At 36.1% G+C, this 22131-nt stretch overlaps 1 protein-coding gene across 1 annotated transcript in view; it reads left to right on the top strand.

Moving 5' to 3' along the window:
- The window catches only part of LOC133521128 (23 kDa integral membrane protein-like), a 36783-nt gene extending 14872 nt beyond the window's left edge, over nt 1-21911 (top strand). The window contains exons 2-5 of the mRNA XM_061855911.1: nt 12078-12260; nt 16877-17059; nt 18178-18423; nt 19187-21911. Of these exons, the coding sequence (XP_061711895.1) occupies nt 12078-12260; nt 16877-17059; nt 18178-18423; nt 19187-19261 (687 nt within the window). The 3' untranslated portion in view covers nt 19262-21911. The remainder of the gene's footprint in view (nt 1-12077; nt 12261-16876; nt 17060-18177; nt 18424-19186) is intronic.
- Nucleotides 21912-22131: the final 220 nt, after the last annotated feature.

Raw genomic sequence — 22131 nt, 5'->3', positions numbered from 1 at the left:
GACAGCAAACGCAACTGTCACTGTCTCACTAATATGGAACAGTGATAGAGAGAGATGACTACGCTGCGGACCGTTAACGATTGGCACGTTGGATACGTGGGCAGGGATGTCTATTTAGTATTAGAGTAGTATTTCATGTCCTCGTGAAAATCTAAATTAACCAATCAAATGAATCTTGAATCGTCTCCTTCTGATGTCATACCCGGATCGGAGTTGTAATTGAGACCAATTTAGCGAACACCAAGCAAAGACTTAAATTGCGAAAGATGACCGTTGGAAACAATGAAAACTATAGTCATAAACTAATAAGTTAGTCAAAGTAACCTTTAGTATAAAAAACTTTAAAGAGTTCAGTACCCCTAGTGTAAATAAATTCGATTTTGAAACGTGACGTACGCGTTTGCGTTTAGTCTCATTTTGTATTGGATTTAGAAAGAGCGCCCCAAGCGGGACGTTTTGGAAACTCAAAATCCTATACAAAATGAGACTTGACGCAAACGCGTTCGTCACGTTATGATGTCGATCAAATTTACACTAGGGGTACTGATTTATCTTATGGTCAAAAGCAGAATGATTTATAGCTCCCGTCGTCAATTGTTTGAATAGGATTTATCAGGATTCCAGGCATGAAAAAACAACAAAATTTATAAGTTTATTTCTCTCCTTTCTCCTCCGAGATCAGACTTCCGCCTTGACATGAATGAAAGACGTTTCAACATATTTATTAAGTAATATTAAAAAATAAAACAATCAACCTTTGAGTACTTCCTTTTTTACTCTTTAAATCGTTCCTACATGAAAAACACATAAGACCATGGAAATGAAAGCTTTAACTTATACGGATATATGCGAACCGCAGGTTCAACGCCAACGACGGATTAATCCGTCACAGAGACCACACAGCAACATAGACCTACGTGCATATGCATAAAGTTTAATTTCAGTTTTGACACTTCGGTGACGTGGCGTCCGAGTGACAGCTTTTGTGTTTGACACATTTGATCCAGATTTCAAAAGTTGGCTAGTCCGATAAAACTACATCTGCATAGACTTTGCTGTAACAGAGTGGGAAAGAGTCACCATAAAGGTCAAATAACTAAGAAAATATGACGTTTATAATGGTACTTTCACACTTTGCTACGGCAAAGTCGGTTCAGGGTTAGCTTATGTATACACAGACTGCAATTAGTTACTTATATAAACATTTATTCTTGATAATTATTTACAACATAATATTGTACAAATATAGTAGATTAAAATAAAGCTAACTAAAAACTTACATGTTAATTTAATACTAGATTATTATACACCGTGTTTTTATTGAATTCCGTTAACTTCGGGATAAGTACGTTTAAGGAAACTAAATGGCATATTTAATTTAAAAAAAGTTTTTCTTAATTTTTTTTTATACCTATTTTATTTTTTAAAAAAAGTAATTAAATGTTGCATATAACGTTGTTGTAACACGGGCATTACATTTAACTCAACCAAACAATTGAAAACTGTGACATCTCAATGTCATTTCGAACATCGATCGTCCGAGATAGTATGTACGTTTAGTAGCAAATGTATTAACTCGTACTAAACACTAATCAATATGTAAATAGGCCCTAAGGTAAGTGTAAACGCTCGTGAGGGCCTTATAAGATAAAAATTAACTATTGATTATCTCCGAAATGGAGTTAATTAGAATACCGGTGTCTTTGAGAAAGTTACTTAATTTAAGCTCAGGGATGCACCCTTGAAATTAACGGAAAAAAAAACACGGTGTATAGGTATTAATGCAAAAAAAATCCCTACAAACTAGCCCCGTCAAAAATTAACTTTTAAGCCCCGAACTGTTCCCTACGTAGCCCAAACGTGCCTAAACGTTTCAAAAATGCCGGCTGCGTTGCCACGCTGAATGGCTAAAGATATTTGTTGGACCAGATAAGATCCAATAGTTACTTGTACTCTGTCGTTAGCAACTTAGCATACATTTTATACGCTCGAGGTTATTGTCAGTGACGGCTAGACTAGACCCGCCCACACGTGGAAAATAATTTACATGACAGTCAATGTGGTCTTGTCAATCAAAAGTTTGGCCGTGCTGATTTTTTGTTGACTTACAATTGTCGTTAAATACACTGTATTGTATGTATAGGTATACTAAAACAATAAACATGCTATAGGTGTCTTGTGCGATCTGTCCAAAGCATTTGATTGCGTGGAGCATGACACACTTCTACACAAGCTGAAGCACTACGGTCTGTCAACGGAAGCTCTAAGCCTTGTTAAGTCTTACTTAAACCAAAGAACCCAGAAAGTGGTTGTAAATGGAATGGAGTCTACTGGAATGACTGTAAAGCTCGGAGTTCCACAGGGTTCAATTTTGGGTCCTTTTCTCTTCCTTGTATATATAAATGATCTGCCGAACCTTGTAAAACATAAATGTGAGATAGTCTTATTTGCTGATGACACCTCACTAATTTTCAAAGTTGACAGGAAACTGAGCGATTATAGCCAAGTCAATGAAACTTTGGAAAAGGTACTAGAATGGTTCACAGCAAATAACTTACTTCTTAATGCGAAAAAGACGAAATGTGTCAAATTTTCGCTGCCGAATGTAAGAAAATCTGAAACTATCATCACATTAAATGGCGAAACGCTGGACCTTGTCGAGAATACGGTTTTTCTGGGCCTTACTTTAGATAGTAAACTGCAATGGGCCCCTCACATATCTGCCCTGGCGAAAAGGTTGAGCTCTGCCGCGTATGCAGTAAGAAGAATCAGGCAGTTTACTGACGTGGAGACAGCTCGCCTAGTTTACTTCAGTTACTTTCACAGTATTATGTCTTATGGCATACTGGTGTGGGGCAAAGCAGCTGACATAGAAACCATCTTCGTTCTTCAGAAGAGGGCAATCAGATCCATTTATAACATGGCTTCTCGTGACTCACTGAGAGAACGATTCAAGGAAATAGATATTCTCACAGTAGCTTCACAATACATACTAGATGTGATAATGTATACGCATAAGAATATAAAGTCCTTTAAGAAACTGTCTAATATCCATAGTTATAATACGCGAAATAAACATAAGTTAGTAGTCTCCAAGTTTCGTCTACAGAAAGTTAAAAAATCGTTCATGGGAAACTGTGTAACATTTTATAACAAAGTACCCTTAGAGGCATGGAACCTGCCCTATACTTCATTCAAGCAATACGTCAAAAATGCACTTCTCAAAAAGGGATACTATAAAATAGATGACTACTTGGGAGACACGGAATCATGGCCAAGGATCCAGTCTCAAAAGCTGTAATAGTTTTGCGTGCAGTGTCCCGGAGAGGCATATGGCGCTGTTGTTTCTGGTTGTTCAACCTTATGTATTAATGTTTGTTATGTTTTAGTTATTTTGATGATGACATTGACATATTAAATACATAGTAGTTATGTATTCTGTAGAACTAGTTTTAAGATTGTTAGCTTAACAGTCTCTTGACGTGAAATATGTATTTCATACAATTTTTTATTTTTTTTATTCTTTGACATTTGGAGAACCTTTACACCTCCAAATCTTATTATTGTGTATTATTATTTTTCTCAGACCGTGGGGACCTTATACATCTCCAAACTTAATGTATTAACCGTGGAGACTATACGTCTCTGTCATATTGTATAATATACTTGACTTGGTACATACTAGTTATGTACAGAATGTAGCATTAGTTTATGAGACTGCTAGTTTAACAGTCCAGACGCGGTTTATTTATTTAGTATAAATTTTATTTTGACACTTGGAGAGACTTTACACCTCCAAATTTTATTAATATTAGTACTCTGACATTGGGGACCTTTTACATCTCCAGATTTAATGTGTTTTTAACCATAGAGACTATACATCTCTATTGTATTGTAGTAATTATTTATTTTAAGATTATTATAATGTAATGTTTACCCAGGTATTGGCTGTTGTATTTATAAAATGTTGTTATGTATTTTTCATGTCACTATATGATGTTACTGTAAATGTTGTATTGACTTGTAAAAGAGCCCTTGAGGCCTACTTGCAGAATAAAATTTTGAATTTTGAATTTTGAATTTTGAATTTTGAATTTAGAGCAGAGCCCAACTGGGGAAGTACCTCCATCTTACAGAAAACCGCAGCCAACACTAGACCCTACTCATAGTGTTGTGTTCCTGCCGGTGAGTAAGGTTGCCAGAGCTCAACGAAGGAAGGGTGTTTAGGGTCGGCAACGCGCATGTAACTCCTCTGGAGTTGTAGGCGTACATAGGCTACAGAGACTGCTTACCATCAGGCGGGCCGTATGCTTGTTTTCCATTGACGTAGTATAAAAAAATATGGAGATACTTAGTAAACAATAGTTTTTATATTTCAATTGTGGCGTTGAAACTCCAGGTACATGAGGACCCAGCGCGCACAAGTTTATTGCAGAAATCGCGAAGCGTCCGGTTGACGTACTTGGTGACCGAAGAGCTGGCGGTTTCCTCGCACAACGTACCAACATTGGGATACAAAGAGGAAATGAGCCAGCATCCTTGGCCCAATGCCTCAAGGGCTTATATTTAGATTTAAGCTAGTTATAGTAATCCTCTGTATATGCCCATAATGTGTTTTTATATTTAAATTTTAATCCTAATTTAATAACTAGCTAATATATCAAGAGCAGAATAGCTAGGGTATAAAAACAATACCACTCCCTAGCACTCCTTGAACTAGACACGAATGAAGAGTAATTAAATGATGCACTGCTGTATATGATGCAATATGATGTCATACCCGACCCGGAACATGATGCATCGTAAGTGGTCTCGCGAGATTAGTACAGTCGGCATCAAATTGATTGTTACAGCAAAAGTGGCAAAATATATCGTGACATACCGTTGTTAGCATAGAAATAAGGATGTGTTCGGATATATTTGGCCGGTGTATGACGACCGGCCTGGCCTAGTGAGTATTGACCCTGCTTATGTAGCCGTAAATCCCAAGACCGAGTCGCTAAACGCATCTTCTACTGCGAACTGCAAGATGGAAAGCGCAACCAAGGCGGCCAATTCTTGCGGTTCAAAGATGTGTTGAAACTGCATATGAAGAGAGCTCATATACAGCCAACGAAGTGGGAGAGTCAAGCCAGTGACCGTCCACGTTGGAGGCATATTGTGCAGACTCAGGTGCATCAGTTTGAAGCCAGGCGGCTCACAGAACTCGACGCTAAGCGCGACGAGCTGAAGGCCAGACCACCTGCGGCCATACTTTACAATTATGTCGGAGGGGTGCTGACTTGCAACGAGTGTGGTCGTAGGTACATTTGCTGCAAAAATTGGCTATATCAGTCATCTGAGAGCGCACCAGCGACGCTCTCAGCGGTAGAACGCAGTCGCTGTGGTCGAAAACGGCTAGGAGATGATGATGATGAGCCGTAAGTAAAAAAAATCCTGGTAAGGGCATTTATTTGTGTGATGATACGAAAAATCTTGCCAACCTCAAATGTTAATGTTGTTGCAAAAAAATTAAAATGTTTCCAACTTTTGTGGGTTTTTTTCGAAAAGTAGTGTAACAACTAGATTTTTATTTATAAAAAAAAAAACTGTGGGTTATTGTACAAATAAAAACTTTTATGCCTACAATTAATTACTTCCTGGCCGGGAACCCGGGTGCTATAATTGCTTTTTTTACCATAAAACTACAAACAAACATCCTGTTCTATCATGTGTAATATTACGATGTCCGGTGTCAAAGTGTAATCCAGTGCTCTGTTATCTGCTAAAATTGATTAAAAAATCCTGTCAGCAGATAAAAAAACTGAATTACTACCTAAACATTGTCATATACCTAGTTGCTAAAAATTCCATTATAAACAATCCCTTAGTACTTTTTTCTGTTTATAGGATAATCTTATCATTTCATTTAAAACCAGTTTTACTGGAACACAGTAAAGTAAAGTTACCATAGATTATATTCGCTATATACCAGTTACCTACATGAAAGCCCCAATAACGCTAAATATAGAAGCGCATCCATCATAATGTCCGGCGAGGGCCTAATTAAGGCGTTAGAGTCTCAGAAAAATATGCCCGCAATTTGCGAAGTTCGGTGTTCGCGGAAGATCCACTGATCCCCTATCATCAAGTGCGAGAGAAGTGCTAAAGAGTTTATAGCTATGTGCCTTTTACAAGTAAAAGAGGTAGGTCTAGTAAAAAGGACTGGTTCCTCATTATACCGAGACTATGTCATGATGTTTTCAACTAGGTAGGCATCCTATGGGCATACCACAAAGCTAAACAATTGCATACAAAGCCATCGTCACGCTCAATCTTCATTATAATGATTCGCCCTTCGCGCACCGATGCAGGTGGATCAACGGAAATTCGATGCACCTATTTTAGCTCAAGGTAACCCTGGCCTATACATAATACTCAAGTACATATTATGTATATATGTATTGTTATAACACTAGTTGCTCTGTGAGCTGTAGACCTTGCGAGCTAGTTTTGTAGCTCATTGTTTGATGTTCATGATCGTTACAGCGGTATGGGGTCGAAAGACCCCATGCAAAGTACGTACCTATGCTTAATGCGGCAATAAGTATAAATTATGAGTTATACTTATTGCCGCACAAAAGGTTAAGCTCTACCACAAATAACTTTTTCTCCAATATGCTTGGAAATGTTCACCTTATTGTAGCAAAAATAGTAAGGAAAGTTCTTCATTATGGTCAAACTCAAAAAAATTCATACCATTATTGTCGTGTTTTACCGAACGGGAAGTTGTTACTGTATTGTATTTCACTTTTTAAAAACATGTATCCACTAAGAAAAACGCAGACAGCCAATTAATATAGCCGCGGGCTGCGTCTACACGACACTGACATGCCTCGTTCTTACAAGAAAGTCGTGTATGATCGTGCAAATACGGCTTAATAAAATCAAAGACTATATAACTTTTATATTTTTATAAGGATCTCATGCGAACGAATAAACGAACATTGAATGGAACTGAATGGCACAATAAGTTGATTAAGTTGTGCCTCTACCTCCCATAGTTGTCCCATAAATTTATTAACAATAATTAAAGAGGGAAATTGTTTTTGACGTTTTTGATGTGAAGGATCGATTTGTGTGAGTGAGTGCTGGTTGATGCTTAAATTGTGATTATTTTACCTTATTTCCTCGCATGTTTGGAGAAAAGCACTATATATGCCTCGGCAGGAACAGCAATTCGTGGATTCGTCTTCTTAGTCGGACAAAATCCTTTGCCCTTTCCCGGCCTCTGCAATAATGTACTATTAATATTATTCACATAAGTTACTTAACAAAAATAAGAAAATGAATTTCCGTTATGTTTTTTTTCCATTTTCCATCCTCTATCAAAATACATCTCTAGTAAAACGACTTGTTTATCAAAATCACTATAGCAACCATCTTTACAAGGTTCCCCATTAATGCAATAGCCATACGAGCACCGAAGACTCTTGCCTCACGATCGAATGTTTCGTCACCAGTTTTACGGCCCATTTCCCCCGCCTAGCGTCGAATAAGGTAAACTGACCTATTTTAACTACCGAAGATGACGTGGGACTGTATAAATTGTGGGTGAAGGCACGTGTTGAATGTGTGAGGCCCCAGACGATTAGGTAGTGAAATAATCATGAGGCGACTACCGAAAGACCACCCAACTAGAATCTAAAATGTCCCGACTATTTATAGTCCAAAACTTACTCCGATATCTTACAATTAGTGAGATTATTATTCTGAGCAGGGCTCGGAACCGGTGTTTTGAGAAAACCTTTGAATTATTTAATGATCTTTACTTAAGACTCAATCATGTATTAACGTAACAACTTCGTATTATTAGATTGTCTCATTAAAAATTAAATAATGAACCAAAGAACCAAAAATAACGTAATAATACAGGTATTTTTGATGGAGAAAATACCGGTATCCGACCCCTGGTTCTGAGGTAACATAGATATTTCGCAGATACAGTAAGCTGCAGATATATCTGACCCCCGGCATAGAAACAGGTTTGCAGAGGGTCAGTTATATCTGCAGCGTAATGTACCTAAGTTGTAGAAAACAAATTGGTACGAGCCGGGGTTTGAACCCGCAATCTTAAGTTTGAAAGTTACTGATCATATCGATAGGCGCAACGCTACTCGCTAAAAACAAAAAGTATTTCTCATCTATCACAAAGCATCTACATCTCAAAGTTGTCAGATAGGTCTCTGGCGCCATCTGTGCGCTTTAAATGAATGGGAATCTAACCAAATGGGATATGTAAATGAGAATGGTGAGACGTGTAATCACGTTGAAGTTACCCGTCATACGATTACTCGTGTCCGAAAACGATTAGATATAAGATGCCGTTAAGTATGGCACTGACAGCTGTCATTTAATACAAAACATACGATTAGTGACGGTTTTAGACAACCAGCCTTTTGAAAGGTATTCAAAGAAGTTTTAAGAAAATCATAGAGAGTTGAAATTAGAGTCAGTCGTCGTCAAAGACACAAAACTTTTTAACCGACTTCAAAAAAGGAGGAGGTTATCAATTTGACAGATTTTTTTTGTATGTATGTTACTCGATATCTCCGAGAATCGTGAACCGATTTTCAAAAATTTTTTTTAATCGAACGGTCATAATCATAACTGTTGATGGTCCCGTTGGCACCAAGTCGGGGTCTGATGATGGGATCTTGGAGAAATCGAGGGAACTCTTCAAATGGTAACATGTATGGCGCTTTTGGTAATTTTTGAAGTCGGTTTTATTTTTTGTTAAAAATTTTTATTAATAAGGCGAATATTGTAAACATATTTTTACATTGAATGTACAAGTACAATATGCTATATTATGGAAAAGAGGATACTTTGTTTACGTATAAGGTAGGGTTGGGTGGGTTGGTGTTGTGGTAAAAATAGCAGATAATACTTAGTAATAATAATAAAACCTAATTTAGGGGTTTCCATCGTCCTACCTCGATTTTTGCTTTGGTATTTATATTAATCTTTGATAAAATTCACTACTATTTCATGGTGTATCCGAATAAAACTCCAAAAGCAGAAATAATTGTTGTGTAATTCTAACAATAGGATTAGGCAACGAAGATATCAGCAGATGCGTGGGCGTCGACAAATGAGAGAGAACAGCGATAATTGGTAAACGCTGCCCACTTGAGATTAGCCCAACATATCATTTGAACTCATGGTCGTGAACTTATGGTGTAAACTTTAATTTAAAATATTTGTCAATATTCAATGCTGAGTGCTGTGAGAAGAGCGTATGTGGGGTACCCGAGTGGAAATCTTCCGTCAGGGCGTCCCAGATACCGCTGGAGTGACGAAGCCCTGAAAGACCTGTCCGCCCTCGGAATACCCAACTGGCGCGAAGTGGCGCAGGATAGGGTAGAGTGGCGCTCTCTTGTGTCAGAGGCCAAGATCCTGTTAGGGTCACTGAGCCAGTGAAGTAGTAGTACATTAAAAGACAGGACCTGATGTGGGCCTGCCCGCGGTCGTATGATGATAGTGATCCCGCGGCGCTCCTCTACAAGGCGGAATGGATATTTGTAAGGGTGATATTTCGACGCGCAATCTGCAAAAGCCGATAGAAAAAAGCTTAATGTCTGCGAAATAAGAACGAAAAGGTTTCCTTCGGCTCGGATCGCCGACGCCAGCCGGCGCATCGACGTATTTTTCGTCCTTATTGCGTGAAGACAAAGTTTTTTTCTATCGGCTCTTGCCTACCATTGGTCAGTCCGTCATCGCTTCTGGTTCCCCAAGACTAGGTGGCATGCCTAAACGCATTTCCTCAATGTTAAAAAAAGGACCTGGGAGGCCTATCCAGGATGACAATATTTCGTTATCAGAGAAACGAAACAAAACGCTATGTCCTGTCTCTTTTGCACTAATATGGAAGAGTGATCGAGAGACAATAATAACGTTTCGTTTCTGGCCCCCTGATTCTTTGAGATCGGTATGGTACTTCAAAGTCCCTAGTTGTTTATTTTATAAAAAATGGGAACTTAAATTACAACTGATCTAAAATCGCTGATTGCGAATTTGAAACCTAATATTTAATGTACCTACTTAAGTACATAAACAAAGGGAGAACATTATTAAATTGTCGCAGGTCGAAGATGCTACAGACGAGAAAATAAAAAACCCAAGTGCTTAAAACTCTGTAGGTATATGACTAATTTTATGTAACGTAAAATCAATAGAAAATATATCATGACTATTTTAACAAATTAGCAACGAAACGAATTTAATAAGATTGTCGTATAATTGATCCCGTCTGGACTGGCCTTAAGCTTTTGTTTAAAAATCTATGTATGACCCATGAAAAATTGCCTACTGTCGAATGTCGACAACATTACAAGTACCTAGTAATGAATACCTGTCCAAAGCCAGTTTTTTGGATAAACAGATGGCTTTGGATTGTGTAATGTCGTGATGTGTGCGTAATACAGCTTTTTCTGGTACTGCACCGTTAATTTGACAGACGTGTCTCAATGGTATTTCGTCAGCAGGTTTTAAGTAGGTTCAATCTTTAATATAAAAACACCGGTCAAATGCGAGTTCGTTTTACTCGCGTACCGAGGGTTCGGTACAAACTTTGAATTATCTCGTGTACTTAACTATAAAGGCGAAAGACTTTTGATCAGTACCCCTAGTGTAAATAAATTCGATTTCGAAACGTGACGTACGCGTTTGCGTTTAGTCTCATTTTGTATTGGATTTAGAAAGAGCGCGCCAAGCGGGACGTTTTGGAAACTCAAAATTCTATACAAAATGAGACTTAACGCAAACGCGTTCGTCACGTTATGATGTCGATCAAATTTACACCAGGGGTACAGAAGTACCTATAATGAATATAATTGTGTACAGCGCCATCCATCGGCAAAATGTCTGACTACTTTGCGCGATGTAATGCACATATGTTGGTTTTTCGAGGATAATACTGTATCATGTCAACCGATTCAAAAATTGTTCTTTTATTTGTAAAAAGTTGTCTTCTCTCAAAATCTCATAGAAATTTCAAGTGTAATAAACACACTAAAGTTGGTTTAATTGCAAACTGAATTCGTAAATGTTTTTTGTCAATAAAAAAAAAGTTATCAAGATAGAGGTCAGATTATATTTTTCCTGTGAAAATTATAGTAATATTAATATAATGTTATAATTTTCCTTCGGCAAACTTCTGATATAAGGGTGGAGGGGGTGGGGGTATTCCTTTTTTTTTAAATTTTTTTCACTATTAAAAGTATTTTTTGGAATGTGCAATTTGAGTTCTTTCAAATGATACCCCATTTGACCTAGTCAATAGACTTTGAAATTGCCCTCTGTTTATAATGGTCATTTCCCATAGTTAATAAGAGTAAAATAAAAAAATAATACTTTCAATATGTCTGGGTTAGCGTTGTCTATAACTATTCCAAATTTCAAATCGATAGCTTAAGTGGTTCTCGAGATATTTAGCGATATGATAGACAGACAGACAGACGAACGGGCGAATAGAATCGCACTACTCGCACCATAAATAAGGGTTCCTTTTCTACCTTTTTGGTACGGAACCCTAAAAATCAAATTTTAGTTTTTAAGTAGTACCGTTTATTAGGTTTTAATAACCTAATTTTTTCTCATCCTCAAAGTACTACTTACTACTTGCTTACTTACGATGGATACTAAATTCTCATAACCAACAGTACTCAGTACAAGTAGTAGGTGATGCGTGATGCTTTAATTATTTTACCTTATTTCCTAGTAATTCCGAATGATGAAAACCTTCGAATAATTCCGAAAAGGGACTCATATTATGAATCTTATAGTGCTTTTCTCCATATAATTAATCAGGTCACGGTGGGAATAGCAATTCGCGAATAAGTCTTCATTGTCGGACTAGGCTTCACATCGTTCGACAAAATCGACGCACATCCACGAAATGCCATTTCTCGGCCTCTGCAATAATGTACTATTAAGGTCTAGGCGACCAAGAATTTTTTTCTGCTCCAATAATTATTACAATGTTTATTTAGTTCCTATATTCACACATTTTGATCACGTCTTTTCCTTCTTTCCAGATCTTCGGCATCGTCATAATAGCGACAGCATGCGTGGACATGGGCATGATACAGGGGTTTGCCGACATGCAAACCGGGCATGAAACGGACGCCGTACTTATAGCAGTCGGCGTTCTTATCATCATTGTGGCTGCGTTTGGGTGCTTCGGGGCGTGGAAGGAGAGTCCCAAGCTGCTGTATATTGTGAGTATGAGTAATATGTGAATGTTAGGTAGGGCAAGCGACGATTTGTGCTTATACTTATCCTAAAACTAAATGAGCTATTTCTACATCATGAGATCATGACCAAGTTATCTACATGTCATCTCAGTCTTTAACTCACTACAGTTACTTTTATAATTCTCACCTCACACATACTCGTACCCATACATTAAAGAATACGATTGTATTTTTATAACACAATTATAATACAGGACAGATTATTAAAAATAAAAACAAAACTGCTTGAAATTGGTGCTGCATTCGGTAAAAAGATATACCAAATATTCATGACCACTTTTTATCGTGGACAGTCTTCGATCAATAAATTCGAATATTATTTGGATTACCAAACGTTGCTAGACGATACGAGGATTCTGTCAAATCTATTTCTCGCATAATCATATGTTCCGTGTCCCAAATCTCGATCGCGTCTATTTTCGTACCACACTCTCCGTTATTCGGTCACCAGGTCCATTATTTAAGACATTTCAGTACTTCTGGGAATGTTTCCCATAGCTCATTGACATTGGCTAACCCATCCTGGTCTCGAAGTCTGTAAATAATATGGACAATAGGAGATCACATTAAAAATGGCTTGTTAGTAAATCAGAGAAGCGATGGATGTAAGTGCCAGGAGAATGTCTCCAGCGAAATTAGCTTCATGACCTGTTTCATTATCATTCACTTTTGATAGTGTTGTTCAAAATAAGACCTTAAGTATTCGGAATAAAGCATATTCTGCTGGTATTTTAGCACTAAATAAATATGTAAAGAGATTGAGTGACTTTTAACGAGGTAATGGTTATGTTATTAATGAATGGTTTTGTAAGGTTGAAGAACGTTCTTAAAGTGAGGTAAAAACGGTAAGTAGTTTGTAGTTGTTTTTCGTGGCAGATCACTGTTCCTGAATTTAAATAGAAGTATTCCCTTTTCCCGGTGCACCTTTTACCCCACGTCAGCTACTTGTCACATTTGTAGTTGGAATGTGACAATTTTTGAGTTAAAAGTCACAGTTCCCTCGTGAGTACACTTCGTAGGTGTTAATACATCACGGTAAATTAATATTCGCACGCGTCAAAACCTCGCCTATTATATACCTATTGAAATACCTACTGTATGAATGTTTAATTTAAAAATTTCGGGGAACAAAAACCGACTACATCCTATAATACAGTACTATCCAATCTAATGTACAACTATTGTACCTATACCTACCTCCTACTTCCAATAACTGTAATATTCACATGCAATACGCAATGATGCTGTTTTCTTTTACTATGAAAATATAAACATTGTAAAACTTGGCTAAATAATAGCAGTTTTAGAGAAATAATTTAAAAACAACGCAAAATATTAAAGCCCGACAGAAATATATAATCATTGTCAAAAGGGTGTAACGGTTCAGTTTAGTATGAAAAATTTAGTTGCAATTAAATCCCGCAATATGGCGCGCGATCATATATCTTTCAGGCTTTAAGTAATTTGGTACAGAAGATTTAAATTTATTGATTACACAACATACGATTGCATTACAAATTACATTCATGTCAATTTATTCGAATCTATATCTATATTGTGATTGTGAAGTAAACCAAAAATAAATTTTGTCAAAGACAATGTTTCAGCTGGGGCAAGAATGCCTTCATATATCTGTTCGGCTGTTCCCCTCTCTAGGTCGCATTTCTCAACAGGTTCTTATAAAATTTGGTTGCAGTTTCGATAGTTTTTTTTCGATTCGTTTTTTTTCATTTTTCAAAATGGCGGTGCCATGGGGTTTCGCGAGATCGCGAGGTATACAGCTCACAGAGCCACTAGTAAAAAATTTGACCAAAGTTTGCGAGGTCAATCGGTGGTTAAATTTCCATTTTTACTTTTAGAAAACAATCTATTGATTTACTAACGTAGTGAGTAATCAGTCCATTATTAATGTACATGAAACGTAGTTAAGCTAAACGATTTCTTGTACAGAAACGTAATTGTCGAGGTACGTTTAAAAGTTAGCGTTCAAATACCGTTGTAACTGCGTGGGTTACTATTATTACTGAAACTGAGTGAATAACTCCTAATAGTCCTAATGTACTTCTTGACTTTCGTGATTCCCTAAAATAAATATACGTGTTTATTTTAATTCGTGTTGTTAAAAATATCTCTTAAAATTAACACAAACATATTACTTAGCTTATACGCGAAATAATAACGTTAACCAGTGTTAATCCGTTAACTTACTTGAGTTTTTATTGTATGCATGTTTTTGTAGGTATTAATGTTCCCACCCTCCCACCACGAAAAAACATAAATACATACGCAAATAAATATCAATCCTCCATAAAAAGTACAAAATTCGACACGTTTTTCCTTTTTCTGTGAGATGCTCGAGTGACCAGACCGTTAACGTTTCCGGACGAATAACTAAAAATATCTCTTTTAATAAAATTAAAGTATAAAAATAGTCGGTAAGTCTTCGAATATTATATATATTTGTAATAAAATAGTTAATTCTCATGGCAATAAAATTGAAGCTCGCTCTAGAATCCATCTAAGCTTACTACACCGACATTTCAATTTCAATTTATTTCCTTTTAATAGTTTAAACTTTACGGCATATTATTGATTCCTCCGTACTAGTAAGAACTGTATGACATTGACATGACAAAGTATTTTTTCTTCTTTTTTTTTATTCTATATTAAAATAATATATTTAGAGTAACAGAAAAGCGCCGTGAAACCCTATCGGGTTTGTATCGACATTAGTGTGTACCATATTTGTGACATTATGCTGAGTGGAGATCCTATTTTAGCGTCCTATGTTATTTTATGTCCGTTTGTGTTATTTTTATGTACTACCTAACCTACGTTGTGGCGTTAAATAAACGTATTTTATATATTTATTTCTTTCCACATTGAAGCATTCCTATTAATATTATACAATTAAATTTGGTCTCCTGGTATGGAGATAGCTTGAGGCTTGGGGAAGGACAAAGCCTATACTTAGATACTATAGGCACTTTATAATAATAGTTTTTTGAACAAAGTTTTTTATAGTATTTTATGCAACAGTTGTAAAAGAAGGGTCAAAAAAGGCGAGTGGCGTGAGTTACAATGTGAGCCGGAGCCGAAGGCGCAGGCGAACATTGTAAAGGAATACGCCACGAGAATTTTTTGACCTACTTATACAACGTTGCATACAATATTTTTCCTACGAGTCAACAAAAATAAATCTTAATTTAGGTAAACAAATTACAGCAAAAGTATATAGCCAAGACGCGCGAGCATACCTTGTTACGCGCCCGGCCCGCCCCGGGCCGCGGCCGGCCGGTCGGCGACACCTCCTCGTAACTCATGAGGCCCTGGTACTTGCTACTTGCTAAATTAATTTTTTGGACAGTTTTTTCTCAATTTTGGCCACCGTAGCCTATGGAGACTAACAAGCAACGCTAAGCGGTCTTCGTAGTCTATGAGTGTTGCTATATTACGGGTGTCACATGCGTGTTTCTGACTTATGAAGTAATTATTTTTACTATGCAACCAAATGAATATTTTGTAAGTTGGCAGCAATGCACTTAGTTTAAAACTGTATTCATTTTGGTTTTGTTAGGTTGGTAGCCATTAATCGCAGTAACGTTATAGCGTATAAAATCACAAGAGGTTTTATGAGGAATAGACAATACAGACTTTTTTTGAAATCTTTTATGTATGTTCTTATATTCGTGTTAATGAATGCATAAATGACAGATAACAGTAGAGGAGTAGGAAAAATAGTTTATTTGTCTGTAAATTTGTTCAAAGGACAGTTTTTACCAATCATCGTCTTCATTTCTCGCACACGACGTCGCGGGAAAAAGGTAGCAGTAAATATAATACTACGTATTGAAATATAATAAGATCTGCCAGTTTGTCAATATTTAAAACAATTTTTGATTCAATTTAAGTAACCTCTAGGGAACAGTAATAAACCGGAAATATTGATCCGGGTTAGTAAGTAGGTGTGTACAAGAAAATATTACTAGTGCGTGACTGTCGATAATTTAGATTTGACCCGTGAAATCAGGCCATGTTCTACACCCACTCATTTCTTTTGTATATACATGTACTTCCAATATGGATTCTAATACTATAGCTACTTTATTAAATAGTTCGTTGAACCCAGTTTTTTTTAATAGTTTATTTATGTCTGTAAATTCGTTCAAACTTTTTTTAACTGAGTCGCCAGTATCAATACGCCTACACCATTTCGTTCGCATAAATAAAATATTCATTGCTCTGTAGACTGCTAAATATACGATGAACGATGTAATAATGTATTCCTAATAAGCTAAACACCGAATACTTTGTTTTTGCTATGGACTAATTACTCATTTTTGTTTGTACTACTAATTTAATAAACAAAGTCAAAAATTGCTTAGATAGGTATTTTACATTGAAAAAATTCTAAATTTTCTAATATTTTTTTAGGAAAATCGACCTTTTACCATTTCCAAAATGAAACTTTCCTTTGTTTACTGCTACAGTTTACTGAAATTTCAGATCTCTTTTCCAACTTTTTGAAAACTTTTCACAACTATAACAAACTCACCTTGTATTTCTATATTGCCATTCAGTTCGCCGGTTTGCTGATCATCATCATCCTCCTGGAGCTGTCCGTGGGCATCGCGGCGGCAGCACTCCGCCCCCAAATCGAGGAGTCCATGAAGGCCAACCTGCGGAAGTCCTTCATCAACAACAAGTCACTGCGCGAGGAGGACAACGATTATCGTGCCTTCTGGGACCGGATTCAGTCTAACGTGAGTTTTGAAATGTTTACCTACTTTATTTACTATTTATTTTATTCTTAACGACATGTTTAGCCAAAAAATCTTTGCTTGGTTTATATTGATATTTCTTATTTATTTTAATTTTCGTACATTTTCATTCAATGTACAAAGAGTATTTTACATATCCTGGACAAAAAAAAGTGGAGTAGTGGTTTATATACGTCATACTTTCACAAAAATTTGACATTAACGATGACATACATCCACACTTTTTCATTACAAATGTCATGCAGATATAGCTTTGTCCAACACTAGCCATAAGCTAACGTCATCTAAAACCACTTTACGATTAAACAAAAAGAAATACTTGACGGTCGCAGTATCTATATTTTTTCCATCATCATTTTTGGTAACGTTGTCGGCTACATGCATGCTATCTTGTATGATATCTTCTAGTTCTAATTCTGCACCAACCAACACAGATTTTAAGAATTATCTCACTGTCTCATGTTTCATTACTTTGCTTCGTTCGTTTGTTAGACATATTACGTCAAAGGGAGCGTGCATGAACTGTAGGAGGCAGCACAGGAGCCGTCAGATTTTTGGCGCGAGGCGTAAATGTGATGTTTTTTGTTCCGATGTAGCCCACAAGATGGCAGAACCTACTATGCACAAGAAAACACGTGACGTGTACATGTGCATGTTTATGGTTCCGATTCAGGCCACAAGATGGCAGACCCTCCAACGCGCACGGTCCCTATAGGTACTATAATAGTACCTTCCAGTTCTATTACTATTTTAGCCAACACCGATTCTTAGTATATTTAAAAATTCACTCCCTAAGGCCTAGGCAGAATCACAGCGTTGCAGTTTGCCTCGCTTGCGTATTGCAACAAAATGTTGAGTCAAAGCCTTTTCCTTACTGCACACATATGGGTTCAGCAACTCAATGTGCAATTTTCTGTTTGGGGTTTATAATTTTGTCTGTTTTTGTATTGTTGAGGATAAATTTTTAATTTTTTCTTCTTGTCCTCTGTTTGTGTGCAGTATGAAATAAATTACTTCACTTCTCTTCTTTCTATTTCATTGAAAACTCATCTGTGACAATTGTTAGCTGCTTTTTTTACAGTTTATCTATCTCTTTCCAGCTCCAATGCTGCGGCATCACCGGCCCCAACGACTACCGCGCCAACGACCGCGGCCAGGCCGCCATCAACCCCACCTACAGCTGCTGCCCTCCTGACAACTCCGACAAGTCAGCCGAGATCAAGCGCTCCGAGTGCCTTAACGCGGGATCGTATTACGAGCAGGGGTGTGAAGACAAGGTGCTCAGTGCGATCCATAGTGCTGGAATGAGTGTTATTGTCTGCGGGCTACTTTTCTGCTTTTTGGAGGTGAGACTTTTACTTCTTAGATTCCTGTTTCTTCTTAGAAGATTTAGGCGGAACAGTTAGAGCCACTCCAGTGAAATCACTGGCGATTGCCACCAGACATATGACTGGTGGCTTTACCTACTCGATTAACGGTCAACACCCCTGTTATGCCACCATTAACCTAACCTCTCTCCATTGAGTGTGTTTTTTTTTACGACAGTTAATCGATTAGGTAAGGATCTAAGGATTTTTCTTCTATTTAAGTGCACCATGCAGGCACCGCTGAGAACTTTTCGACAAGACAGATATCAAGATCTTGCGGTCTGACTGCTCCCCCCTGCTTTTCTACCGGGTTTACAATTGGTTTTCTGTCATGAGACTCATTACATATGTTGGTATATCTTATTATACCTTTAAACGAGCAATCTTTGTATATTTATATATTTCGGAGATATTGGAAACGGGTCTATCGATTTTATGCTATATGGGGGTTTTCGGGGCGAAAAATCAATCTAGCTTATATCTTATCTATGGGAAAACACGTATTTATAGATTTTATATGTTCTCCGAGCAAACCTCAAGATTAGCTTAAGTCAAGTAAGTCAGCTCAGATTAAGTCATTAATAGCGTATAATGGACTAATCAGGATTAGGACTATAGGCCACAAAATGTATTCTAGACTAGCTTCTTCCCGTAACTTCGTCTGCGTGGAATGGTTATGAAGATAACTGATAAAAACTGTTCTTATATGTTAATTATAATTTATTGCTTTTATATATTTCAGGTTGCTGGTATCATCCTCGCCCTCTGGTTGGCGCACGCTATTAAAACTCAAGGAAAGAGCCGAGACACTGCTTAAGTATTTACTTGAATTGTATTGGAAGAAACAGAAACTTCAGTATTCTTACTATTGGAGTTGGTCTTGATAGAATCTTAATTCGTTTGTTGCAATTTTTACTGGTTGAAAAAAAAACAAGATTTTTCTCAAATTTTAGTACCCATCAAATACTGTATTCTAGCTCTCTTGAACTCTCTATAATATGTTGTCTCAATTATATTTAAGCTATTAGTATAACTATTTTTCATTGGATGGTTTAATTTGACATAGTATTAAATAACGAGTACTTTAATTATTGTTTTAATATTTATAGATTACCTATTTAATAGAAAAAAAGTCACTGCATTGTCTACTTCTAAAATACGAATCTGTTAATCTTAATTCAATATCATATTATCACATATCATTATTATAAAATAATGTACTATTTTGATGTAATTTTTCCTTAAAAAGAAGCAACATTTAACCCTCCAAGAATTAATAGACAGATAGTTATAATTATTATACCTAATATTTACTGAATCCACCTGAATGTAAAGAGTTTTAAGTATAAAGTTTTATTGAAACCGTTATTTAAGAATAATTTATAACAATAGGTTTAATCTTTGTTACCTCGAATAGATATATACGTAGATATAAATATGTCTATGTTAGAAATTAGTTGCTTAAAATTAGAGATATATGATATATCTTACGGTCACCTCAAAACGTAATATTGTGATAATTATTAGTTTAATTTCTAAGAACAACCTTATATTGAGATCTTCGTTTGGCCTCCTTTTTTTTATTCTTCAGAAATTCACTTTCAAAGTTGAAAACATATAGTCTGTCAAGCCATTTCCGTGACTAGAAAATGAAATGAAAATGTTTATTTCCGACACCAGGTATCCATATTTTAGTATACAAGACTATATTATTAGTTGGTAACAAAGAAAAATAAAACTATAAAAATAAACGTTAATGTTAGTAGAACATATAATGCTCATTGGATCGGACATGCATTGACATCCAGTGAACTATAAGAGGGCTGTCGACCCTTTCCGCAATCACCTTCAGGGACGTTGCCTCAGGGACGCCACCCTCTTACTACCACTGCGTGAAAGCCGTCTATGCTCCACTCGGCGAACATTCCTGACGCGCTGCATCGCCAGGGCAGCCCCAACAAACCCCTGCGTTGTTGTACTGGACACGCAGACCACTAAAGGTTTTTGTGGGATAGTTACTCCACAGGTTGCACGTGTACAGGTTTTGGCAGTACGGTTTAAATAGTGTTATTTTGACCTCGCGGGAACAGCGTGCAAACCTGCGTGACAACATGTTACCCCTAACCGATAGTGCTCTGCGTTACCTTTCTACATCTTCATCATCTTTGAGAGTGTCTGTGACCCAATGGCCCAAATATTTAATTTGTCTGAAGAAGAGAACTGTCTAGACTAGTAGGTGGTATGGAAAAAAGCGGAAAATTTAGTAAATGCAGGCGGGAAGGGTTTTTGTCCCATGGAAAATTTGAATTTCGCCTTTTTCTACCGACAAAGTTGTTTGACAGACTATAGGTACTTAACAATTATTCTTGTTCTCTAAAACCTCACCTGACTGACTTAATGTTTGATTTTACTTTCATGGTCTACATTTCATCATTTGACTTCATCTTGTCTGGATGAACCTTAAAATTGCTGTATATAATGCATTTAGATTGTAAAATAATATTAGTATTAATGCACTTAACATCTAAACCAAAGGCTACTTGTTTTTAAGTAGAATTAAATATTGTGTATCTGTATTTCACGTCAAGGTTTGTGATACATGCACATTTGTATTATCAACTCCCAATGTATTCTTGTTTTAGGTAATTTGAAATTATTATTTGTTTCAATTACTTATTCTCTTTATTGTGTATATAAATCATCTGTATTACAAATGATGATTGTAGGTGTAGAATGCAATTTAAAATAAAAATTTATTTGATCCTGAGTGTTTTCTATGTATTTAAGTATTTATATATTGATTATATTTATCGTTGTCTGAGTACCCACAACATAAGCCATCTGGAGCTTATTGTGGGACTTCGTCAATTTGTGTAAGAATATCCAATATTTATTTATGTTTATTTATTCAATTTTACGTAACGCTTGGTTATCTAATACATACGTCAATCTATTGAAATAGTCCGTGTATACTTCAATAAAAAAAATTCTTACATGAAATTATGCACTTCGAGCATAGCTTACTAACATAACTTAAAACCATTTTTTGATTAACATAAACTCCGAAATTTTCCAACATCTTCATAGTTTATCAGAAAATTATTTAAAATAAGGTTAGTTTTTCTGCTTTTAAGACATCTGTAGTAAGGAATGTTAACCGGTTTATATTTTGTATGAAATTTCGGTTACTAACCTGTTATTAACATCCCATACAATTAAAAACCGGTTTGCATTCCCTAGTGACCATGGAAATTATGTAAACTCTATACCTACCTTAGTATAAATAAGTAATTATTTTTATCTAACATATGATTTAAGATATTTATTCACTAGTCACTGTTTCAAGATTTGTTGTTTATGCAAAAATCTGGGATGTTAAATTTTAGTTGGCAATATGTTAAATTACCTTAAACTCATAACAAATGTTAAATATAATTTTGTTACAAAATAAACGTGTTCCAACTTAATGCATTTTATTTACAATTATAAACTGGATATAGTTATAATTTAGACCTTTATATAATTTTCGTAAGAAGAAGGAAAGAAGAAACTTTCAATTTTAGAATTATTTTTATTTTCATATAGTGTTTAACTTTCGCTCGATAGAAAACGAATATTTCTAAAAGTAAGCAATATTATGCTTGAGTGAACTCAGTGATTTATTTTAATATACAAAAAAATAAATAA

This window comes from Cydia pomonella, chromosome 9, assembly GCF_033807575.1.
Source record: "Cydia pomonella isolate Wapato2018A chromosome 9, ilCydPomo1, whole genome shotgun sequence".
In the NCBI taxonomy this organism is placed as follows: Eukaryota; Metazoa; Arthropoda; class Insecta; order Lepidoptera; family Tortricidae; genus Cydia; species Cydia pomonella.
The sequence above is the reverse complement of the archived record's forward strand: the minus strand, read 5'-3'. Positions and strand labels throughout refer to the sequence as shown.